The sequence below is a fragment of the Geotrypetes seraphini genome, chromosome 10, assembly GCF_902459505.1.
Source record: "Geotrypetes seraphini chromosome 10, aGeoSer1.1, whole genome shotgun sequence".
NCBI classification, from domain to species: Eukaryota; Metazoa; Chordata; class Amphibia; order Gymnophiona; family Dermophiidae; genus Geotrypetes; species Geotrypetes seraphini.
In genome coordinates, this window is record NC_047093.1 from 61,892,580 (window position 1) to 61,916,955 (window position 24,376).

Sequence of the window (24,376 nt, forward strand, 5' to 3'; positions counted from 1 at the left end):
GTCATAGAAGATCTGGATCACTTTATTCTTAAGTATTCTCAGAGGTAGTCGTTGCTACTCTGCTCAGATCCAAGAAGCCAATGATGGTTTCTACTTATGCTTATGGAAAACTTTCCAGCACTGGTGCATTAAGGAAAAGGAGGAGCCTTTCTCTGTGCCGATCTCTGTGATGTTAGCCTTCCCCCAGGCTGTCCTTGACAAGGGGCTTATGGTGGTGTCCCTCAGAGTCCAAGTGGCAGGACACTTTTGTTTCAGGGCTCGAGACAGAAAAGGCTTTGTTGGCGTCTCATACATACATAGATTCTTAAAGGGGGTACTGCATCTCAGGCCCCCAGTAAAACTCTCGTTCCGTTCATGGAACCTTAACATGGTTTTGCAAGGCCTCAGCCTACCTTCATACAAACTGCTGAAGGAAGCGTCACTGATGACCTGATATTCAAGATGGTCTTTCTTGTGGCCATTACCTCAGTGAGAAGAGTCTCGGAGCTACAGGCTATTTCCTGCAGAGAGCCTTTCCTTAAATTCACAGAGGCCGGAGTTTCTTTGCACACCATTCCATTCTTTATGCCAGAGTATTTTTTCAGCTTTCCATGTCAATCAAGAAATCAGATTGCTGGCATTTGTCTATAGATCCTAAGAAGGATCGGATTCTGACTAAGTTGGATGCAAGAGGAATGCTTCTCTGATAGCCTGAACTCGTTGGTGACTTCAAGATATCTGTCCATATTTTTGTGCTCACTAGTCAGGCTAGACGCAGCGTACTGACCTCCAAGGCCAGTCTTCAGAGGGTTCCGTAAGGCCATTTAATCTGCATATGTTTCCTGTGGAAAATAGTCACCAGTCCTCATAAAGGCACATTCAATTAAAAGTGTGGCTGCTTCATGGGCGGAAGCTCAGGTGGTCTCCCCCAAGGAGATTTAAAGGACAATGACTTGGTCAACCCTACATATATTTTCCAAGTTTTACATAGTGAATGTAGTGGCAAGGGAGGACTCTGCCTTTGGATCCTCAGTGCTACGAGCTAGTGCAGTGATCCTACCTTAGATTTCTGGGACTGCTTTATCCTGCCCATCCAGAATGACATACCTATTGCACTAGAAAAGGAGATTAGGTTCTTACCTTGCTAATATCTTTTCTAGTAGATAGGTGTGTCATTCTGGAACCCAGCCCTGTCAGTTATCTCCTGCGCTTGCCTACTATTTCAATCAGAAAGTTCAAGTCCAAACTGAAATTTGGATGTCAGTCAGACCTTAAGGGTATGAAGAATCATTTATTGCTTTAACACATTGGGATATTATTTGATCTCCATACATGTTTTTGTTTGGCATGATTATTTCGCTGTTGTGATTGTTCATTGGCAATGTTTAATATGTTTGTTATCTTTTCGGAGCAGAACAGAGTTATAGTTCAGGGAGTTTCCCCGTACCCCTCCTTCACGTGTGTTTCTTTATTGGGCTTTCTCCTGCTTTGATAAAAACTGAAGGGGCACAGAACCATCTAATAAGAGGAGGGATTCAGAAGCTGGAGTAGATTCCTTCTGCATGGTTTGCGAGCACTGGGATATTACTCATCAGTCCAGAATGGCACACCTATCTACAAGGCCAGTTTTAGACATGCTGGAGCCCAGGGCAGAAATTAAGAAGGGGACCCTCTTCTACCTGCCCGTCTCCCAATTTCCCCACCCACCTTTAAATGACTTCTTCACGTACAAAACAGACAGACCCTCACCAAATACAGAACAATGGATCACAAAATTAGAAATAGAAATATGAATACCAAAACTGAACTGGAAATCCCAAAAAGTTAAACTCGGCAAGTAATGTACTTCATTTTGAACATAATTAGTGGCATAACCATGAGAGGGGGCTGGACCTTCCTCTTTGTGCTTAGGCCTCCTCAAAATGAACATCTCCCTTGCTGTAGCTGGTGGGGATCCCTAAGCCTCACCAGCTAACGGCTACCTCCTATCTCTCCCCCTCCCCCAAAAATCAGGTCTAGTGACTAGAACTTTCTGGCCTGGAAGATGATGTTTTCAGTTGGCAGGGCTTGGGAATCCCCACTAGCTCAAGTATTTATATATTGCACTCAGGCCAGGGGAAACTTTGGTGCTCATCCACTAATTTTGGGTTCCATTTCCCCCCCTCTCCCCCAAATCAGCTGTATGACTATGTCACTGAACACAATACAAAAATAATTGTGATGCACATATCCCAGAGCCAACATATTCCAGTTAATAAATTAAAAATAAAACAATTTGTTCTACCTTGTTGTCTGGACATTTTGTTTTTCCATCATCTTGGTTCAGTTTCTCTTTCTGATTTTTGTCCGTCTTCTAATTCTCTTTCCAATGTCTCCTCTTCTCTCTTGTTCCATTCCCTCCTTATGCATATCTCCAACATATTAATTTTTCCCTTTCAGCTTTCCTAACTTTTTCTTTTCTGCCTTTGTCCACTGAAATCTTGCTCTCTTTCTCACCCTTCTTTTTAAATTTTCAGCTACCTCTCAATTCTCCATTTGCTCCCATTTCCCATCTTACTCCTTTCCCAGCCTCCCTTTTCTTTCTATGTACTCCCCATTACCACATTTCTATCACTGTACTACTCTCTGTTCTCTCACTCATCTTGTCATGTCCCTTTTGACCTCATCCCAAATGGCTCACCACTTTCAGAATACCCCTCCCTCTCTCCACTGGTCAGGCTATATCTCCCTGTTCCTTTCTCTTTATCCCCTAGCATCTTCTTATCCCAGGTCTCTTCCCTCCTGCCCTCCTCCTCTCCCCCTCCCCCCATGGTGCAACAATTTGCTCCTTCTGTTTTCTGTTCTTCTTCCCTCCCTCCTTCCTTTATGCTGAACAGTGAGATGGAGGGAAAAAGAGATGCTGCATCTCTCTCTCTCTCGCTCCCTTGCACCCCAAACCTAACATTTCTCCCTCCTTTCAAATCCCCAGGTCCAGCTTCTCTCCCTTTCTCTTCCCAACTGCCCCCCATCCTATATCTCTTTCCCTCTTTTCCCCAGGTCCACCATCTCTCCCCAGTAGTCCTCCCTTCAAGTATCTCTTTCCCCAGGTCCAACTTCTCTCCCTTCAGACCATTGCCTACCATCTCTCTCTCTCTCTCTTCTGTTTCTGGCCCCATAAGCTCTCCCCCCCCCCATGCCCAGTCTGACACTTCTTTTAATACTCTCCCCCCTTCATACTTAAAAAAATAAATAATAAAGTCCAGGGGGCTTCATCGGCCCAGCATATTCTCCCTTTTCTCTCCGCACCAGTCCAATGTTGACCTCACTTTTTGTCTCACTGAAAAATCCGCTGGCCTCTGCTACGATTCAGAAACGTTGCCTGCGGCTCTCTTACCTTCTTTCCATCTGCCATGGTCTGTTCCCCAATGATGCAATTTTCTGATTCCGCCCAGGTGGACCATGGCAGTTTGAAAGCAGGAAGGGGAGTCGTGAGCAAAGTTTCTGAATTGCTGCTGAGGCCAGCGGATTTTTCAGTGAGACAGAAGGCGAGGGCAACATCCCACCTGCGCTGAGAGAAGGGGGAAGACATGCTGGCCCATAAGGGCTCCCCAGAGCCTTGGGGCCCTGCCTATCTTCTAGAAAAGACATTAGCAAGTATATATGTTTGTGTATGTGTAAGAGGGTATTAATGCTTCTTCTCTAATATACTTCTCTAATAAAATAACTGTAATTTGAACACCTGAGTTAATTTCATTTTCCATTTCTCTGGAATAGTTTACCATTTGTGAAGTTTGCCTCCATTGAGGCCATTCAGAGGACTGAGGCCTATGAGTATGCACAGTCTTTAGGTACACAGCCATGTTCTCTGCCTAACTTCCAGGTACGTATGTTATCTTGTGTGCTCTGGATTCTCACTAAGGTGCCCCCTAAGTGTTAATTTTTGAAACTCCATAGGGAAGCTGTGAGGTCAGCTTGCTTCACTTGTTTAGACAATTCTGATTACCAATGGGGGAAATTTTTTTTTTTTTTAATTATAAGAGAAAAAAGTAAAATTGCCATTTTCTTTCTTTCTTTTTTTTTTAAATATTCTTTATTCATTTTATATTTACATCTGCTTTTCAAAGGGAGAAAAATAGGCTTATGAGATGGCCATATCTGAATACTTAGAGCAGTACTGTAGGTGGAGAACCAGAGAAACCAGGGTTCAAATCCTGTTTCTCTTCCAAGGTCACAAGCAGTCAAGTCATTTCAGGCTCCAATGCTGTGGGTACAAGCCCCTTTGGGTACAGTACCTGAACTGTAAGGTGACATGAGCCCAGATTTGTGGGGAAGAAAGCAAATAGTTAAATCTAAAATTCAAATCCCCCTCCCTAACAACTGTTGTGTTCAGTGTCCTCTCTACACTAAAATGTCTAAGGGAATCTTTGTAGGGATAATTGTTTAAAACCTGTACATTTTATGCATATCTTGGAAAGTGGATCCACTAGCTTTATGTGAAAATTCTTGAGCTTTTTAATTTTTTTCCTACAGTTTTTAATAAATACCAAGAAAGCCATAGCATAATATAAAATCCCTCCCCCTCCCTTGTCCAATTATTTATTGTACACCATCTGATTTGAAAAGTAGTTAATCAAATTTTAATAAACACAAACATTAGCATGAGAACTTTGGGAGTCTTACTCCCATTACCTTTTGGAAACCAGATTTCATATTGGAAATTTCTGTAGCAAGGACATAGGAGTCTGTATTACCTTTGGTCATGAACAGCTTGCAGAATGACATCAGTCACAACTTTCAGCAACTTCTGCTTCACCAGTGCCCTATTCAGTTTTTCCTTGTGCAATCGAGCTGAGAAGGTGTGTTCTGATCTACTCTGATCAGATTTTATTATTTTCAGGTATTTTTTATCCGTTTCATGAGGCTTTGGTTCCTAGAGGTCCCCAATTTGGGGTAGCTCTGGGGTACCTGCTGAGCCATTCTGCTTTGTGCAATTTGGAAGCTTGGGGACCATTCCCCTGGGAGCTAGCTTGTCTTCTGATTTATCATAGGCTTGAGCGCAGGCTGTGTGGTCCCTGTGCTTGTCCCTTTCAGCTTCAGAGACCCAGCTTCATTGTTTTGGATCCTGTCTAGAAGGATTTGAGGCAGAAAATCTCCCTTCAGTCAGGCTGCAGGAAAGCTGACACAGGCAGGCACTAGCACAGCACAGTGAGTACAGTATTATTCCCTATGGGGAAAATCAGGGGGGGTCAAAATTTTTATTTTTAAGGCTTTCTGGGGCCAGAGATAGGGTCCCCAACATCCAAAACACCTTTTCCTGAAATTTTTTAAACCAGGGGAACCCCTATGGCCTGTTTTGGAGGCAAATTCACTGGCAGTGACAATCTTGGATTTCTAAAACCTCCATCTGCCTCAAACCCTTTGATTTAACTCAAAATCGACTGGGATGGACTCTTCAGGCTGTTCTGAACCATATCATGCCAGTTTTGTGCTGAATGGTTGGTCGAAGAGAGTCTGTGTATCTTGGGGCATGTGAGGGAGGGGCAAGAGTCTCTGGCTTAGCCTCCTTTGAGTCTCTGGCTTAGCTTCCTCTGAGTCCTCTAGGGCTGGGGAAACCACAGGGGTCTTGTGAAACACAAGTGCATGGAAGTGGCGTAGCCTAAGAGAAGCAGGTCTGAGGTCCTGCAAGGGTCAATGGGTTTACCCTGAATTTCGTTAATCTCATGTGAAAAGCCTATTTGATGGTTCCAGGATGTTCTGTGCTGCCTGTAGGCACTACTGTTCAGGAGACCTTCCCTCCATCAAGGAATCTGATGCCCAGCCTGAATGACCTGGTAGACCTGGACTGGGAGGATTGGAGATCAGACTCTATGCATTTACTGTCCCAGAGTACAGTTTCTTGCCTGGAGGACTCTGGTTCCCTTGCAGGAACCGGAAGTCAGGTGGCAATAGTCCTGCTTGACCGGGAAGATGATACCTCGGTGCAGCAGCTTTTTAAGTCTGCTACCATGCCTTACGTTATTACATATGCATTCAGGGAATTGAAGCTACTGCAGCAGCCTTCAACTTCACAGTGCACGGTCATGAGTGACACAAATGCTCAAACCACCTTTTTTTCCTGCACACCTGGACATTAACTTGCTAGTCACTGAACAATAGGAGTCTCCAGAAGGCTCCCTAAGGGTTGTCAAGACTATGTCCAAACTTTAAGCCAGGGGTGTCCAATGTCGGTCCTCGAGGGCCGCAGTCCAGTTGGATTTTCAGGATTTCCCCAATGAATATACATGAGGTCTATTTGCATGCACTGCTTTCATTGTATGCTAATAGATCTCATGCATATTCATTGGGGAAATCCTGAAAACCCGACTGGATTGCGGCCCTCGAGGACCGACATTGGACACCCCTGCTTTAAGCTATGGCTCTGAAATTTCAGCAATTGTTTAGTCAACCAAAGGTGAATTCCATGGTGGCTCAAGTAACAAAGTGTACCTCTCTTCCTAGCTAGAGAGGCATGATGTTAAAGGATGCACAGGACCACAAGATGGACGTGGTTCCTAAGAAGTAATTTGAAGCGCTTGCTTTGGCGTTCAAAGCTGCAATGGCAGCCTCGTTTGTAGCACGTGCCTGCCATACCAGATTGCAGCGGAGTCCTAGGGTAGAGGAGGACATATGCTCCCAGCTGGTGCTGGAGAGGATAGATTATGTTGTGGATGCTTTCTGACATCATTAGAGTCATGAGCAAGGTGTCTGTGTATGCCATTTCTGCCTGCAGGATGCTCTGGATCAGACAGTAGGTGGCAATTCAGCCTCCAAAGCCACCTTAAGCAGACTGTCTTTTAAAGGGCAAATGCTATTTGATAAAGGCTTGGACAATCTCATGGCCAGTGTGGTGGATTTGTGTCCTAAGGCTCTGCCAAATAGGAGACCTCGCCAACCTGCTGGGAGAGACAGGGACAATTTTTGTTCTTCATGATGTTCTTGCCAGTATTACACGGGTGCCTCCACTCAGAGATCTTATCGGGGATTCAGACAGATTTAGCAGCTCCAGACACCAGCAACACTTGGGGTCTCATGTCAGCCCTGCCTCCAAGAAGACACAATGACACCAAAGCGACAGCCGAGCTCTCGCATATTGGTGTTAGGCTGTCGGTGTTCAGGAGGGCATGGAAGCAAATTTCTTTGGACTGCTGGGTTCTAGTTCTTATTCGGGAGGGTCACAAAGTTCAATCACCCTCCCCCAGATCTGTTTGTGGATTCTCTGGCCAGAAATAAAGGCCAGAGTACGAGTGAAAATGCAAAGGCTGATAGACATCCAAGCCATAGAACCGGTCCCCAATGAAGAATTGGGCTCTGTCAGATATACCATTTACTTCATAGTGCCCAAAAGAGGCACTGAAGACTGGAGACGGATACTGGACCTGAAATCTGTAAATGTGCACCAAAAGTACCACACTTCCACATGGGGATGGTCCAGTCAGTAATTTGCAGCAGAGGCATTGGGGAATTCCTAGCTTCACTAGATCTGACAGAGACATACCTTCCTATCCCAATTTTCCCAACCCATAGGAGATATCAGATTTCATGTCCTTCAAAGGCATTTCTAGTTTGTGGCTCTACCCTTCAGGTTAGCAAGGACACTGCGCAGCTTCACCAAGGTGATGGTGGTGGTCGCAGCTTACTTCCGCTGGATGGGAATACAGGTACACCCATACGTGGATGATTGGCTGCTCATAACACCATCATAGTCAGAGAGAGCAAGCAGTGTGGCAAGTTGTAAATATCCTACAGGATCTGAGCTGGATAGTCAACCTCAAGAAAAGTCATTTTGAACCAACCCAACCAAGTATCTGGGAGTCTGCTTTGACACAGCGAAAGGCCACATCTTTCTTCCTGAACCACACAAACAGAAGTAGACTGCAGATCTCCTAGCAATGCAAAACCCTACTGCCTGGCATTACTTTCAGGTCCCCTACAGGATTCTCTCCTCTCCCAGTGGTCACCACAGTGTCATTCCCTCCAAATGCAGCTGCCCTGGACTGTGGAAGCAAAGAACAATTTGCGCTGGTGGCTCCGAGTAGATTCCTTATCGAAGGACATTCTTCTCCAAACCTCCTAACAACTGTTGCCAGCCTGTTAGGCTGGGGGACCCATTGTGGCGGGCATCCAGTACAAGGCTGTTGGTCTCTCCATCAGAGAAAATGGTCCTTAAATTGTGTGGAACTGCAAGCCATTCGGCTAGCATTAAAGTCATTGGGAAAAATATCTAAATGGTAAAGCAGTCAGTGTTCTTGAACAATGCCACCACAGTAGATTACGTGAACCGACAAGGAGGCATCAAAGTGCCCCATTGCGTCTGGAAGCTCAGATGTTCTTCAAGTGGGTGGTAACTCACCTTCAAGTGCTCTCTGCAGCCCATGTAGCAGGAGTGGAAAATGTGCAGGCTGACTTTCTCAGCTGGCACATTCGAGACCTGGAAGAGTGGTCACTGTCTCAAAGAACGTTCAAACTCATTGTGCAACACTGGGGAAGTCCTGCAATGGACTTGATGGCTTCAGTCAGAAACACGAAGGTGAGTCACTTCTACAGCCAAAAAGACAACCAGGAAGCCCAGGGTTGGACACATTGGTTCAGCTGTGGCTGGAGGAGAGGCTGCTTTACATGTTTTAACTGTGGCTTATAGTGGGCCAGATCATTTGTAGAATTGCAACTCACCTGGGACTTGTGATCCTAGTTGCTCCAGATTGGCTTTGACGGCCATGGTATATGGAGCTAGGACAGCTCCATCAAGCTACCAGTTCATACAGGGCGCCTCAGTCAGAGTCCAATTTACATGGAGAACCCAGATCACTTTGGTCTTATGGCAAGGCTATTGAGTGCTCAGCCTTAGTACACAGAGGATATTTGGAGGTAATCATTTCTACTCTCCTCTGAGCTAAAAAGCCTTTGACTGTTGTGACCTACGCTAAGGCCTGGAAGGCTTTTCAGCTCTGGTGCGTCAAAGATAATATGAAACCTTTCATTTCTACAGGCTGAACTAGAGAAAGGCCTGCCAGTGGCATCTCTCAAAGTTCAGTTGGCAGGTCTTTCATGTTTCCAAGCTTGAGTGGGAAAGATTTTGCTAGTATCTCATCCAGATGTGGTGAGATTTTTGAAGGGGGCACTCAGATTATGGCCTCCATTATGTCAGCGTTTTCTGACATGGAATCTTAACATTGTCCTGAAGGGATTTTTGTAGCCTCTGTATGAGCCCCTTCAAGAGGAGTCCCTTCTGAGTCTCACGGCGAAGATAGTGTTTCTGGTGGCAATAGTCTCGGCAAGAAAGATCTCGGAATTGCAGGCACTCTCATGCCGAGACCCATATCTCAGGATCACAGAGGCAGGAATTGTCTTCCACATGGTACCTTCTTTTCTACCGAAGGTTGTTTCAACCTTTCACATCAACCAAGAAGTCTGTCTACCTGCTTTTCAGGCTACGGGTTCAGCCAAGCAAGATAAGATTTTGCAGACTGGTTCCACAGAGTTTTACTCCACTATTTGGAGCGGATCAATGACTTTTTTTTTCCCAACCATCTTTTTGTTCTAACCAGTCAGTCAAGACGAGGCATCTCTTGCCAGATGGATTCGTATGGCAGTCTCATTGATGTATGTTGCCTGTAGCAAATAGCCACCTAGTTCTCTCAAAGTTCATTTGACTAGAAGTGTGGCAATTTTCTGGGCAGAGACAAGGACAGTGCCACTTGAAGAGATTTGTAGAGCAGCTACTTGGGTCTACTCTCTATACCTTTACAAGATTCTACAAAATGGACGTAGTGGCTCAGTAGGACGTCACTTTTGGGTCCTCATTTTTGCAGACAGGCTCACCTGCCTCATCCTAGGCGTCTGCCAATGCTTTGGTACGTTATCTAGAGTACAGACTCCCGTGTCCTTGTTACAGAATGGAAGATTAGGTTCTTACCTGGATAATCTTCTTTCTGTTAAAGGACATATGGGAGTCTGTATGGCCTGCCTTGTCAGTTTTCAGTGCGCCTGTTTCCTACCTTGGATAAATATATGGTCCAGAACTGGAGTTTTGCTCCTGTTGGTGGGAAGAACATTGTAATCATTTATGAGGGCTGTTCAAAAAGTATCCAACCTTAATTTTTCTTGCGTAAACAAGTAAAGCTAGGGAGGCGTGGTTTGGTACACATATGTAGGCGACTCTAATGCACATGCTTGAATTTTTTCCCACCTACAGAAGTTATCAGTTGCCGGCAGACCGCCGATGAGTGAGGAAATGTAAGCGAGCACTAAGATCCAACTGAAGATGAAAGTGAGGTAACTAGAAAACTTCCAACATCAAAGTCCACCTCACTACGTAAGAATCGATAATCCAAAGACTCTAAGGCATAAATCTCAATGATTATAATCAAAAGTGCCTGAGTGCAAAAGATAGATATGATTGTTTCATAAATCCATATGCTTGCTGTAATCAGAAATCAAAGTCTCTTAGGAAATATGACAAAAACAGCAGCTGTTGTGTCAATTACTTATCCTTTTTATTGTAATATCTCTAGCGTGCCCCGACGGGACCCGTTTCGCTTCAAAAAAGGCTTTCTCAAGGGTTCAAATTGGAGCTCTTGTTTAAGCATCCTTTCCACTACTGCATTAAATTTTGTGTAAAGCTTGGCGATTCCCGATCCACAAAATTCAACAGGCCTTCAGGGACGAAGCAATGGGCACCACCCAGATAAAGGAGTGGTACAACCGCTTCAGAGATGGCTGCACATCAGTGGAGAGTGAAGCATGTTCTGGTAGGCCCTCAACATCCAGAAATGAGATCGTCATTGACCAAGTGATGCAGGATCGTCTAATCATGATCAGACAACTTGCATATGAGGTGAGCATCAGCTTTGGATCCGATCATTCCATTTTGACTGAGGATTTGGGCTTAAGGAGAATTTTAACGAAGTTTGTGCCAAAGCTGCTGACGATCGAGCAGAAGCAACTCAATTTGGAGATTGCACAGGACATGCTGGAGACCGTGAACAGTAATCCCAACTTCCTCAGCACAGTGATCGCTGGGGTACGACCCAGAAACCAAGTTGACATCATCACAATGGAAGCATTCAACATCCCCCAGGCCAAAAAAAGCAAGGCAAGTCTGCAGCAATGCTAAAGAAATGCTGACTACTGTCTTTGACTCCAGTGGTGTGGTTCATCACAAGTACACACCACACGGCACAACTATCCCCAAGTGGTACTACCAAGAGGTTCTGAGTCGCCTTTGTAATGCTGTGAGATGCAAACGCCTGGACTTGTGGGCAGCAGGCAATTGGCTGCTCCATCACGATAACACACCTGCCCATTCTTAACCTTTGATACGGAGTTTCCTGGCCAAACACAACACACCTGTGATTCCTCAGGCTCCTTACTCTCCTGACATGGCTCTGTGTGACTTCTGGCTTTTCCCCAAGCTGAAAATGCCTCTAAAAGGGACCAGATTTCAGTCAAGCGAAGACATCATGCAGAATGCGATGGACCAGTTGCGAGCAATCTCAAAAGAGGCGTTCCAGTGCTGCTTCCAATAGTGGCAGAACCTTTGGAAGAAGTGTATGGCAGCCCAAGGGGACTACTTTGAAGGAGATTAGTATAAGATTATTGTATCTGAATACGAGTATTTTTTTATGAATAAAGATCCGATACTTTTTGAAGAGCCCTCGTACACCTAATAAAGCAATGTGTTGAGTTCCTGAGCTTCATATGTGTTTGTGTTAGTTGCACACAGCAGAGAGGTTCATTGGTACACCTATGTTATTAGTTCATGCTAATTATTCTTTTTATGAATTACAGAGAAGAACAGAAATGTAGGGATTTTTTCAGAGAAGTTCCCCATGTCCTGTTACAGTGGAGATCGACTGCTTTGGTATAAACTGAAGAGAGCACTATACTCCACTGGTGAAGCATGAGGAGCTGAAAGATGTGATTGACATCCTTCTATAAGCAGCTCACGACCAGAGATAAAGGACATAGGAGTCTGTACTCTAGGTGAATTAACAGAAAGATGATTATCCAGGTAATAACCTAATCTTCCATTGGGGCTATTTTAATGAATAACTGTAGAATACTTGTTTGCACTGGCAGAAATCTTTAGATAAATCCCTCTGGAATTCATAGCTTTGTAATGTGCTCTGTGTAGAGCATAAGTGAAGATAATAAAGATGAGGCGGATATGATGCTCTTTTGGACTGGAATGAAACCTAGATCTATAAATACTTTATTTGAATTTATAACTTATTTTGTTTTATTTTCCTGGGTTTGTTTACTTTCTGTTTTATTTCTTTTATTTTCTGCTTGATATTGTATTTATATTTATTTTGTTAGATTTACTACTCTATTCACATTACTTCATTCTTCTTGGATTTTCTGGGTTCCTTGTTAACAATGTTTTGAAGTTTCTCTGGGGCAGGGGTGTCCAATGTCGGTCCTCGAGGGCCGCAATCCAGTCGGGTTTTCAGGATTTCCCCAATAAATATGCATGAGATCTATATACATGCACTGCTTTCATTGTATGCTAATAGATCTCATGCATATTCATTGGGGAAATCCTGAAAACCCGACTGGATTGCGGCCCTTGAGGACCGACATTGGACACCCCTGCTCTGGGGTGTCTTCTTCCTTTCCGTTTATCTTTTTATATAAGTGATGTTTTTCTTTTAGACACTTTAAATTATGAGCCCGTTTGGCACAGTGAGAGTAGTTACAATACAAGTAAAACAGATATTGTGTATTGTATTACTGTGAATGTTAACTGTAATCCGTTCTGAGCTCTTTGGGGTGGACAGGATATAAATCTAAATTAAGTAAATAAATCTGGTCAGTCAATGGTTAGGTAAAAATAGCTGTCTCTTTGAAGCATTGCTGCTTATTTATACCTCTTCATTTTTGTTTTTTATAGGTGTTCAAATTCGTTTATGCTTGCCGACTGGCTGAAATGGGATTAGCTGCACAAGCATTTCATTACTGTGAAGTTATCTCCAAAACAATTATTAAACACCCATCCTATTACTCTCCGGTGCTAATCAGCCAGCTTATACAAGTAAGACAGTGTGTGTCTCAAAACTTGTGTGGTGAGGGTTATCTACTGTACATTTTGTAGCCTGGTAGCTCTCAACAACTGGAGATAGGCCTTAAAAGTGGTGATAGGGGAGGAAGGCAGATGTTAGAAAGCCCTACTGATGGGTGAGATTGTGATGTTTCTGCTCTCTAAAAACCATTCCACACACAAGTTTGAGGATCACAGTTTGTTTGCTTTCATTTTGGAAATAAACATAGGATAAGAAGCTTCAGACAAAACCCCAGTTTGTATTCATGTCTCCTAAAAAGCAAACAGGAAATTGCTTCTTGCACTCTACTTGCAATTTTTTTTGAGCCCAAAATCTTAGCTCAAAAGAGAGGTTACTTAGCTAAACAGACACCACTAGGGTTGATTAGCTCTGTGATCCAGGTGAGTACCACTTCTGGATTTCCATATTTTCAAGACTCTTCTGGGAATCATCCCAAAGATCTATAGTACCACAACAGATGGCTTAATATTTGTGTGTTGATTAATATAGTAAAGGTGAATTTTGCCAGCAATGATTTTTGAATAACATACATCATTTGTGGTGTTAAGTTAATTGTTCAAAGGTGCCATTTTCTGGTGATCATTCACACAAGAAAGGGACTTGCTGTACCGCCTCAGTCTGAACCTTGAAACAATGAAGCCTGGATTCTCTAAATGGCAAGTGTTGTCAGCAGCTGCCTTAAAAGCGGCTGCTGATTGCATGTCAATCACATGATGGTGCCGTTTAGAGAATCACACCTCCGGCAAAGGTAGGCGAGTTTTCAAGGCCTATATTTCTGTCACCTACCTTTGACTTGAATCACACCTACATAGGCACAATGCCACTTACAGCGATAGCCACCCCTAAAGTGGTGTTAGGTGCCATAAAACATCTCCGGAGGCGCAATTCTGGCACCGTTATTTTAGGCACCAATAGGTGCCTTGAATTTTTTATAAGTCTTTTAAACAGCATTTTGGACTTAACTTAGGCACCAATAGGGTGCCTACTGGTGCTTAAGTTAAGGTGCTGTTTAGAGAATATGGGCCTGAGACAAACTTCTGTAGGTCTTTACTGTCACAGCTTTTTCCAGGGAGCCTCCTGGAAACAATTCTCTTTCTGAGGCAGTTCAGTATTTCTGTAGAGTTTCTCAAATGCAAAAATTGCATACACAGTTACATGGAATCAGGGTAATACCAGTTCTGAATTAAAGCTAAGCTATGAAACCGCAGGAACCTTCCATGCAAAATTTCAAACTGTTCTGAAAAAGGAAGGGGAAGGTAGAGCTTAAGGAGATTTCATATTTGCATTTCTAATAGTATTTCCTCTGATAAAGTGGTTTTGTTACAGAGATGCACTGTACCTCCATATGTACCACTTATATTTATGGAATTGTCCTTTTGCTTTAAAAAGGGCACATTTTTTTTCAGACAGTCTACACCGAGATAAAACGAACAGGTGTCTTTTATGCATTGACTTAATACTGGTTTTTAAAAGACAACACATTTTGCTTTCACTTTCAAATTTGTACCACAGATGTTTGCATCTGCTTTTTATGCACACATTTTTCATCAAAAATAGGCACATGGGATTGAAAATGCAAACTGTGCAAGGAATTCTCTTGCCTAGACCATGAGTGGCCTAGTGATAGAGCTGCTGCCTCAGGTTGTGGGATCGATTCCCAGCGCTGCTCCTTGTGACCCTAGGCAAGTCACTTCATCCTCCATTGCCCTAGTTACAAAATAAATACCTGCATATATGTAAACCGTTTTGAATGTGTAACCACAAAAAGACAGTATAGAAGTCCTTTTCCTACCCACCCTTTCTTCTACTGTAAGTTCAGCTAAAAAATACATGTGAAAAGGTATATGTGCCTTTTAGCCCTTTTGAAAATGTTCCTCACATAGTTTATTATTCCTTTAACTGCAGCATATATTTCCCACTATGATCTTATGTAGAATATCAACTTTTACTGCATGAGAAATGGATGTCTTCTGTTCTGTTTGGCTAGGTCGCATCCCAGCTGCGGTTCTTTGACCCTCAGTTGAAGGAGAAACCAGAAGAGGAGCTGTTCATTCAGCCAGATTGGCTAGTACATCTCCAGCATCTGGATGGACAGATAAAGGTGATGGTTGGATTCAGACATTATTTTCCTCCAAAGTTTAGATTCTGGGTTCCTGTCAATATCATGTTATGTAAATAAGAGAGTTTCTGTGCTGTGCATACTTTCTCAGGCCTTCCTTTACTAAAAAGATGCCAATTTGACATTTGTTACGGCAGGATCAGAATCCTTTATCTTTCTGCCATATTACTTAGCAGAAAGTGACCAGGAAGAAAGTCCATGAAAGAAACCAGGAGCATAAGTACAAAGAGAATGGGTTCTTATACCTCTGTTTTTAGGATTGCATGTGCATAATGGATATGATCAATACATTGACTACCATCTGTAGTGATAGAACCATAAAACAGAGCTGGCATTATTGCAAGATATATTCTTTTGAGACTTGTGTTCACAGACATGTAATCCAGTTAATGGTTTTGCCTCTGTAGCAAGGTGCTGTAATGTACAGTTCAGACAGAGCCACCCCTCAGCAGTATGCCTGCAGCACACCCAGCTCTGAACTGGACCACATCAGTCAATCTGACAGCACAGGAGCTGCACAGGAAGTAAACTTTGGCACAGATAATCCGTTGATGGCAACATTGATCCCAAATACGGTACAAGCACTTCAAGGCATTCAGCTGGCACTTCCAGGTTAGAAGTACTAAATGAAAAGAGATGGTAAAAGTAAGGTTTGGTATTTGTTACAAGAAATCAAGTTTTTTAAATATTTTCCTTCTGCTTTAGATCCTCAGCCCATTCTGGGGGAACCTCATCCTGGTGTGCAAGACGGTGTTAACAGTGTTTCTTTATATCCCATGGCACCACCTCTCACTTTTATGCCAGTGCACAGCTTTGGGGCTCCAGTGCCTAATTCTGGCTCTGCAGTTCCATATGGCATGGAACCGACACATGCGTACTCAGGACCTGCAGTGCCACCTGTGTCACCATCAACTAAGGCACATGAGTATGTTTCTGAGCAGCAGTGGAGCTCAGAGCCAGGTCTGTTTAAAAAAGGGCACTTTCATTTTTGCACACTTGATTTTCCAGAATCGATAAATACGTATGTCCTTCCTTGAAGCTACTCTCCTTAGGTAGATTGCATTGTGTTAAAAAATATGTTTGTATATATTGTTACTTAAATAATTTATAGCCTGCCTAGAAAACACTAGGCGAGCAGCAATGAAGCACAACCAATAATAAAACACACAGAAGAAAATGGAACAATCAAGAAAATGCAGTAATGATATGAGGTGACACAAGTCTATGAGAAACCATGCTTTTTTGTGCTAAATAACCAAACATCCATAAGCCTGAGGCTTAAATGTAGCATAATATGACATACAATCTCTAAATTTGTTAGTTTTAACTTGAAATGATAAATTTCTAAAATCCATAAACAGCTTTTTTTTTTTTCTCTGCTTAAAAATATTGATGATCTTGATGATCTTTTTCCTTCACCAGTACTACAAAGAAGAATTTCTCAGGAATCGCCCAGAAAAAAGACCTTCCCTGATCAAGCCACAGACTTTTACGAAATAATGGGCAAAATGGTAAGTTGTTTAATCACTGTACTTATTCCTCTTAGTAAGCTGCATCTCCCACTGTCTGAATAATAAAAATCTTGATACATACTAAGAGCAGGAGATAGTGCAAACTACTTATATGACCAAGGATCCTGGCTGTCATCATTTGCTGACAGTGGGAGAAGAGGACAGACAGGCAGTGAGCTTTAAAGTCAGCCATTCTGCTGCTGCTCTGTATTTGTATAGTGGACAGTAGCAGCAGTATAAACATGCAGCTGAGTGCATCTTTTGACATTTTGTCCTGATTTTATATTTGCCATTTTATGCCCTGAATGTCATGTACTAATTTCATACTACCCTGGTAATTTAGGCCCTTTTCACTTTCTGGCCTGGTGCCGTTTCCTTGCTTTTATCTGTAAATAGGTGGCGAGCTTATTGATTAGAAGCTTGAATGCTGCCATAAAATGTTGTAGGCCAATAAAAAGTTGTAGGTGTTTTATCTTTGACCTTTCGGCAGCTGCTTGTTTGCTAACCTTTTTTGTATGTCTGAGCAGGCACCAGCACCCAGATCCAGAACCACATCCCAGTCTTCAGCACACATGGTATGTTAAGACACGTGAGGCTTCTTTTTATTGCTTCATTTCGTATGAATTGTATGCCATAACTAAATTATACCTAGAAATAGGCTTATGCCAGAGCAAGCATATCTCTGTACAAAACTCTATTAGAGACTATGGATCTCAAGTGCTCGTGGCTATTGCCAATAGAACCAGTCTAGGCTAATAACCTAAGTGTGGGCTATCATCGGTCCAAAGTGTCTCATTTTGAGTTCTGTTTTTTAATTTTTAATCTTATGTTTAAAGATCCTAATATTCCTTGAATATAAATGCCTCTAAGGACTTTTACCAAAATGGCTTATAAATATATACTGTTAGGACTTCTTACAGATAGTATTTGAATGAAATACTTAGCTCGGGCGTGATTTTCTACCCAGCCCTCAGAACATAATACAAGACGTAATACGACAGAAGATCTCCGTTTCCCTCTCGCGTTGTATAGAGAGCTTCTTCAGGACATTGATGTTTTGCGATTCCAAACACTTTTAGTGCCCTTGCAGGAGACACTTTGGACCGATGATAGCCCGCACTTAGGTTATTATCCTAGACTGGTTCTATTGACAATAGCCGCGAGCACTTGACATCCATAGTCTCTAATAGAGTTTTGTACAGAGATATGCTTGCTCTGGTATTAGCCTATTTCTAGGTATTATTGGTGTGTCACACTTGGAACATTTTGGGTTTATAACTAAATTATGTCATCCTAGCAGTTTTCACTTGCTTATGTGAACTTCATCTCAAAACCAGAGATGGGATCCAATGATGAGCCTCCATTGTCATAATGTGGGAGTTTCTTCACTATTTTATGCTCTTTTAACTCCCTCCTCGCTCACCATGTCCCCCCCCCCCCACACACACACACACAGCATTCCTAGTCTGATCATTGCAGTGATGGTCCATAATCATGGGCTCTGAATGCAATGACTGAGTTGTCACTGTTTGAACAATGACCAATTCATCTGTGCACCCTCCTCCCTCCTGGAGAACAGAAGTCCCTACTTAAGAAACTAACCAGTGTACATCACTTCCACTGAGCTTTGAGGCCAGCCTCAAACGGTGATTGATTCTATTCTCATGAGACCCTATTCTGTTCAACTTCTGTTGTAATGTCCACATTGTCATCTTGCTTATATTGTCATGATTTTAGAAGACGGAACCTTCTTCCAAAGCTAGTCAAAAAAATGTATTAGGCTGGTCTTTTAAAAAAAAAAAAAAGCAACATTATTTTTGTTTTATTTCTATTTATTACCTTTTTTAAGTGGACTAACTGCTGTATACACAGGTTTTTTGAGACAGACTGTTGAGATCCTTTAGCTTCCTTCCTTCTGTTACATGCTGATCAGTTCTTGACCAAAAAAAGGAAAAATCCAACTTGGTCTGCAGTGAAACAAGCAGCAAGCGAAAAAACAAAGAAACTGCAGATAATGTACAAGATGCAGGCGTTGTTTATTAATAGAAAAAATGCAGTAACATATACAACCTTACGCAGGACTCGCTTGACCATATTCGTTTAACATTGGCGTTTGGACCCTTGAGGAAGTCGTGCTTTCCGAAACACAGACCGTGTCGGGTCCCCTGGTTGGCTTTAAGGTTGTATATGTTACTGCATTTTTTCTATTAATAAACAACGCCTGCATCTTGTACATTATCTGCAGTTTCTTTGTTTTTTCTGTCAGTTCTTGACCCCATTAAGGCACAATGTGGAAGTTGCCATAATGAACTAAACAACTGCCGCACTGAGGCGGTAATATGGTTGAACATTAGGCTGGTTATTAATATACAAAAGAGAAATGTAGATGTTTTGAGGATGTAGATAAGCAGGTAGCTCATAATCATCCTCTTTTGAATAGTGAACTTATCCTTAAGATGAGTGAAGCCTATAATTTGGAAGTAAAATTTGATGCTGTGACTATGTTGGAATTTCAAATTGCAGCAACCTTCTAATTCGTCACGCTCTCTCCGTTCCACAGCTCAAAGGCTGTTAGCGGTCCCTTCTTTAAAAGTTATTGTACAAGACGCCATGACATATATTCAGTGATGGCCCCTCTGATCTGGAATACCTTACCACAACATATAAGAGAAGAAAAGGATCTTAATAGATTTTTTTTTTTTTTAAATTTTATTTATTGAATTTTTCAATTTTTACAATAGTTGAAATTCAAGTGATATAATTAATTACTATATATCATTGTATCTATCATTAATACAACTTAATTTATAAACAGTATATATTATATATAATCAAAAGTTATACATCCCTCCCCTTTTTCCAATTAATGATTTTAAAAATTATACATATCCCACCCCTTTTCTATATAAGTATTATAATTGTGCTAAGAAAACTAATCATTAGAATAATTAGTCAATGGTTGCCATATTTTATTGAAATTATGAATGTTCCCGTGTTGTAATGCTATTACTTTTTCCATTTTGTATATATGACAGACAGAGTTCCACCAGAACGTATAATTTAATTTGGTATAGTCTTTCCAATTCTGAGTTATTTGTTGCATGGCGACTCCTGTCAATATTAATAGTAGTTTATTATTGTTTACTGAGATCGGACTCTGAGTTCTCATTGCAGTTCCAAATAATACAGTGTCATATGAGAGTCCTACATGATTTTCTAGTAATTTGTTAATTTGGGGCCAAATCATATTCCAAAAGGCATTTACACAGGGACAAAAAAAAATTAGATGATCTAACGTCCCTATTTCTATTTTACAATGCCAGCATCTATTGGATCTAGTATTATCTATCTTTTGCAAGCGCGTAGGGGTCCATAACACTCTATGTAATAAAAACATCCATGTTTGACTCATAGATGCTGACTTTGTAGATCTTAATCTCCAGGACCAAAATCGTGGCCATTAAGACGCAGAAATTGTCTGTCCAATCTCAATACTCCAAATATCCCTAAGACCAGTTTTCTTTTTTTTATTTAAAAATCCATATATCAATTTGTACCATTTTGCGGCTTGGTGACCCAAGAAATCCGCCTGGAAACATAAAACCTGCAGACTATATTGAGTATTAAGATTTTTCCATTCAGGGAACCCTACCTGAATGGCCTGCTTCAATTGCATCCATTTAAAATATTGTGATTTATTTAAGCCAAATTTATTTTGCAATTGTGAAAAACTAAGCAGTGAACCTTCTGAAATGACATCATTTAATGTTCGTATACCTGCACTTATCCATTGTTTCCAGACGATCTTAAATCCGCCAATTTTGATCCTGGTGTTTACCCAAATAGATTGATTTAGTGATTTACAAATTGGATCTGGTGATAGGTTATTTATATATCTTAATGTTTTCCAAGTGTCTAATAATATTCTGTTTTCTTTGTATCTTCTAGGCATTGTTATACTAATTAAATGATCTAAATGTAATGGGAACAGGAGCCGCCATTCTAAATATAGCCAATCTGGTACATTCTCCATGAGATCTGGGAGGATCCAATACATACCCTGTCTTAGAATATAGGCTTGATGGTACCTATAAAAATTTGGAAAATTTACCCCTCCCTCCATAATTGGTCTTTGTAAAGATACTAAAGCAATTCTGGGTCTTTTCCCAAACCAAACAAATTTTGTAATAATATTGTTTAATTTTTTATAAAAGGACCCCTGAAAAAATATTGGTATCATACTCATTTGATAACAAACCACAGGCAATATCATCATTTTAATTGTTTGAATTCTTCCCCACCATGAAAGATGTAAAGGATTCCATTGTTCACACATTTCTGTAATTTTTTTCAATAAAAGTTTTTCATTTTCTTTGACTGTATCATCAATTGTATTTTTGATCATAATTCCTAAATATTTTAATCCTTCCTCTTTCCAAATAAATGAATATGAATCAAATAATCCTTTGGTGCAGTGAACATTAATTGGAAGAATTTCTGATTTACTCCAATTAATTTTATATCCAGAGAATTTTCCAAATTCCTCTAGAAGATTAAGTAAATTTGGAATAGTAATCCCCGGTTCTCTCAAATATAATAAGATATCATCTGCATATGCAGAAAGTTTATATTCCCAGTAAGAAAATGGGATTCCCCTTATCTCCTTAGTTTGATTAATTGCAATTAACAAGGGTTCTAGAACAATATCAAAAAGTAAGGGAGACAAAGGACATCCTTGTCTAACTCCCCTTTGCAAATTAAATTTATCTGATAAATTGTTATTTATATATAATCTTGCACCAGGAGAGCTATACAATGTCTGAATCATTTTAATAAAACCGGGTCCTATTCCAAACCATTCTAGAGATTGATACATAAATTTCCATTCTACTCTATCAAATGCTTTTTCTGCATCCAAAGATAGCATAAAAGTTGGATCATTCATATTTTTTGCTAAATTTAAAGAGTGAAATGCTAATCTGGTGTTATGTGATGAGTGTCTTTTAGCAATAAATCCTGTTTGATGTACATCAATAATGAAAGGAAGAGCTTTTGCCAATCTTATTGCTAGTACTTTAGAAATTAATTTACCATCTACATTTAATAAGGAAATAGGCCTGTAATTTGAAACCAAGGTAGGATCTTTGTTTGGTTTTGGTAAGACAATAATTAATGAATCAGCCATAGTACCTGATATATTTCCATTATTCATTTGATATTGATACAATTTTAATAGATATGGTAAAATAATGTTTTGAAATGATTTATAAAATTCAACCGTATAACCATCACCACCCGGAGCGGATCCAACTCTAAGAGACTTCAATGCTGATTCTATTTCTTTTAAAGATATAGGTTCTTCTAAACTTCTTTTTATATGATCTGGAACATTTGGTCCAATAAATGAATTTAAAAATTTTTGTCCATCTTGTTCTTTATTTTCATAAGATTCAGAAGAATATAAATCTTTATAAAAATCAAGAAATTGTCTTAAAATGTCTTTATTGTTAGTGTGTGTATTACCTTGTATATCTTTAATTGCAATAATCTTGGATTTTCTTTTTTTTGCTTTAAGGAAATTTGCTAATAATTTTCCAGCTTTATTTGAATTTCCGTAAAATTGAACTTGTCTATTAAATAAATCTTTTCTCACAAATTGAGAAGAAATCTCATTATATTTAACTTTTAATTTTAATAAATCTTGTAATGTTTTATTTTCCCATTTTTCAATTAATTTATTTTCTAATAATTTAATTTGTTTTCCTAATTCAAGAAATTGTTTTTTATGTTGTTTATTAATATATGCTGAATATGAAATAATATTTCCTCTCATTGTTGCTTTAAAAGCGTCCCATAAAATCTCAGCATTAATATTATCTGAATCATTAATTTGAAAAAATTCTTGTATTTTTAATTTAAATTCTTCGAGAAAATTTGAATCCGCTAAAAAAGTATTATTAAATCTCCAAATTGAATTTAAATGTTCAATATCATAATTTTGAAGATTAATCCACACACCAGCATGATCCGAAATTATAATAGGATCTATAACTGCTTTTATCACACGCTGCGCTAGGTTATTAGAAACAAATATATAATCAATTCGTGAAAAGGATTTGTGGACCTGAGAACAAAAAGAAAATTCCTGATCATTAAAATGAAGAATACGCCATATATCTACTAAATCACAAGATTGAATCAAATTATCTAAGCCTAATGATTTCATAATTCTACTTGGTTTTTTATCCAAAATTGGATCCATTACAGCATTGAAATCTCCTGCTACTATTAAATTAGATGTAGCCAGTGGTAAAAGTAATTGTTGAATTTGTTTGAAAAACTCCATTTGATTCGTATTAGGAGCATATAAATTGAATAAATTCATGGTTGTATTTCCCAGATCCATTTCGACATGCACCCATCTACCTAAGGGGTCATAATTTATTAATTTGAAATTCGCATTGCATTTTTTGTTTATCAGAATAGCCACTCCAGCTTTTTTCTTTAAAGCCGGTGCAAATAAACATTTAGAAATCCAACCCCCAGATAATTTTTTAGATTCAGTTTCAGAAAGATGGGTCTCTTGTATGAAGTAGATATCCGCATTTTGATTTTTAAGGAACGATAATATTTTCTTTTTCTTAATAGGATGATTTAAACCATTGACATTCATAGAATAAATTTTTATATCCATCTTATTTATCATTAAATTTTAACCAATATTCTATGATAATATACATGATTAGATCTCAGCACAATTAATATATATTGATTCCCATTCCCACCCTCTATTTTCCCTCCCTTCCCTCCCACTATCAATGTTTGTCCTGGAACACACATTGGTCATGCAAAACCTAAATCCCCTCCCCCAGGCAACTAATCATTCATAAAAATATTCTCTAATTCAATACATTTCATATTTCTTTATCCACCTTATTATTCATTTAAACCTTCATTAAATCCCCTTGTATATTATAGTTCATATCAAATTTAATTTGATAAATCATATTAATCTTTTCAAGTCTTAGATATAAATAATATATTACCACTTCAATAAATTAAATATATTTCATATATAGTTCTAATTTCATATATTCAAATTAGATATATCTATTCCTATATATATAATATATATAATAATAAATATTTTAGTAAATCATTTTATATATTTGAAAATCATCATTTATAGTATCGTAATATGTATAGGTAAATATTTATATCAAAAAGATTTTATAATTAATACCTATGTTATAATAATTTTCCATTCATTTAACCGAATCCAAAAAAAATTTTTCCATTAATATTAGCAGTATTAAATATAGATGTAGTAATTCATATAAATTATAATTGGATAAATCATCTTAATATTTTCAAGTCTTAGGTAAAAATAATATATTATCCCTACAATAAATTTAATATATGTAAAATATAACTCTAATTCCATATATCATATTGTAATAATAACATTTTTAAACATCATCATTTATAATAACCTAATATGTATAGGAATTAAATATCTATGTTATAATAATTTCCACACTCATTTAATCAAATCTAAAATATTTTTTTTTTTTTTTCAATTAATAATAGCAGTATTAAATATATATGCAATAATTCTATAATAGTATTCAATTCAATTATAATGTAAATTTATCATAACATCCAATATATTAATAATAATTGAATCA

The 24,376-nt window shown here is 39.5% G+C and overlaps 1 protein-coding gene and 1 long non-coding RNA gene across 9 annotated transcripts in view; one reads left to right on the top strand and one right to left on the bottom strand.

Annotated features, from left to right (window-relative positions):
- Positions 1 to 24,376, top strand: part of SEC16A (SEC16 homolog A, endoplasmic reticulum export factor) — a 152,625-nt gene that overhangs the window by 81,861 nt on the left and 46,388 nt on the right. For all 8 annotated transcript variants that reach the window (XM_033960144.1, XM_033960147.1, XM_033960143.1 and 5 more), the window contains exons 16-22: positions 3,733 to 3,838; positions 12,890 to 13,030; positions 15,046 to 15,159; positions 15,585 to 15,789; positions 15,883 to 16,137; positions 16,600 to 16,688; positions 17,216 to 17,263. In XM_033960144.1, coding sequence (XP_033816035.1) covers positions 3,733 to 3,838; positions 12,890 to 13,030; positions 15,046 to 15,159; positions 15,585 to 15,789; positions 15,883 to 16,137; positions 16,600 to 16,688; positions 17,216 to 17,263 — 958 coding nt within the window. The remainder of the gene's footprint in view (positions 1 to 3,732; positions 3,839 to 12,889; positions 13,031 to 15,045; positions 15,160 to 15,584; positions 15,790 to 15,882; positions 16,138 to 16,599; positions 16,689 to 17,215; positions 17,264 to 24,376) is intronic.
- The window catches only part of LOC117367533, a 61,026-nt gene continuing 52,253 nt past the window's right edge, over positions 15,604 to 24,376 (bottom strand). Inside the window, exon 4 of the long non-coding RNA XR_004540786.1 lies at positions 15,604 to 15,799. This is a non-coding gene — a long non-coding RNA (uncharacterized LOC117367533). The remainder of the gene's footprint in view (positions 15,800 to 24,376) is intronic.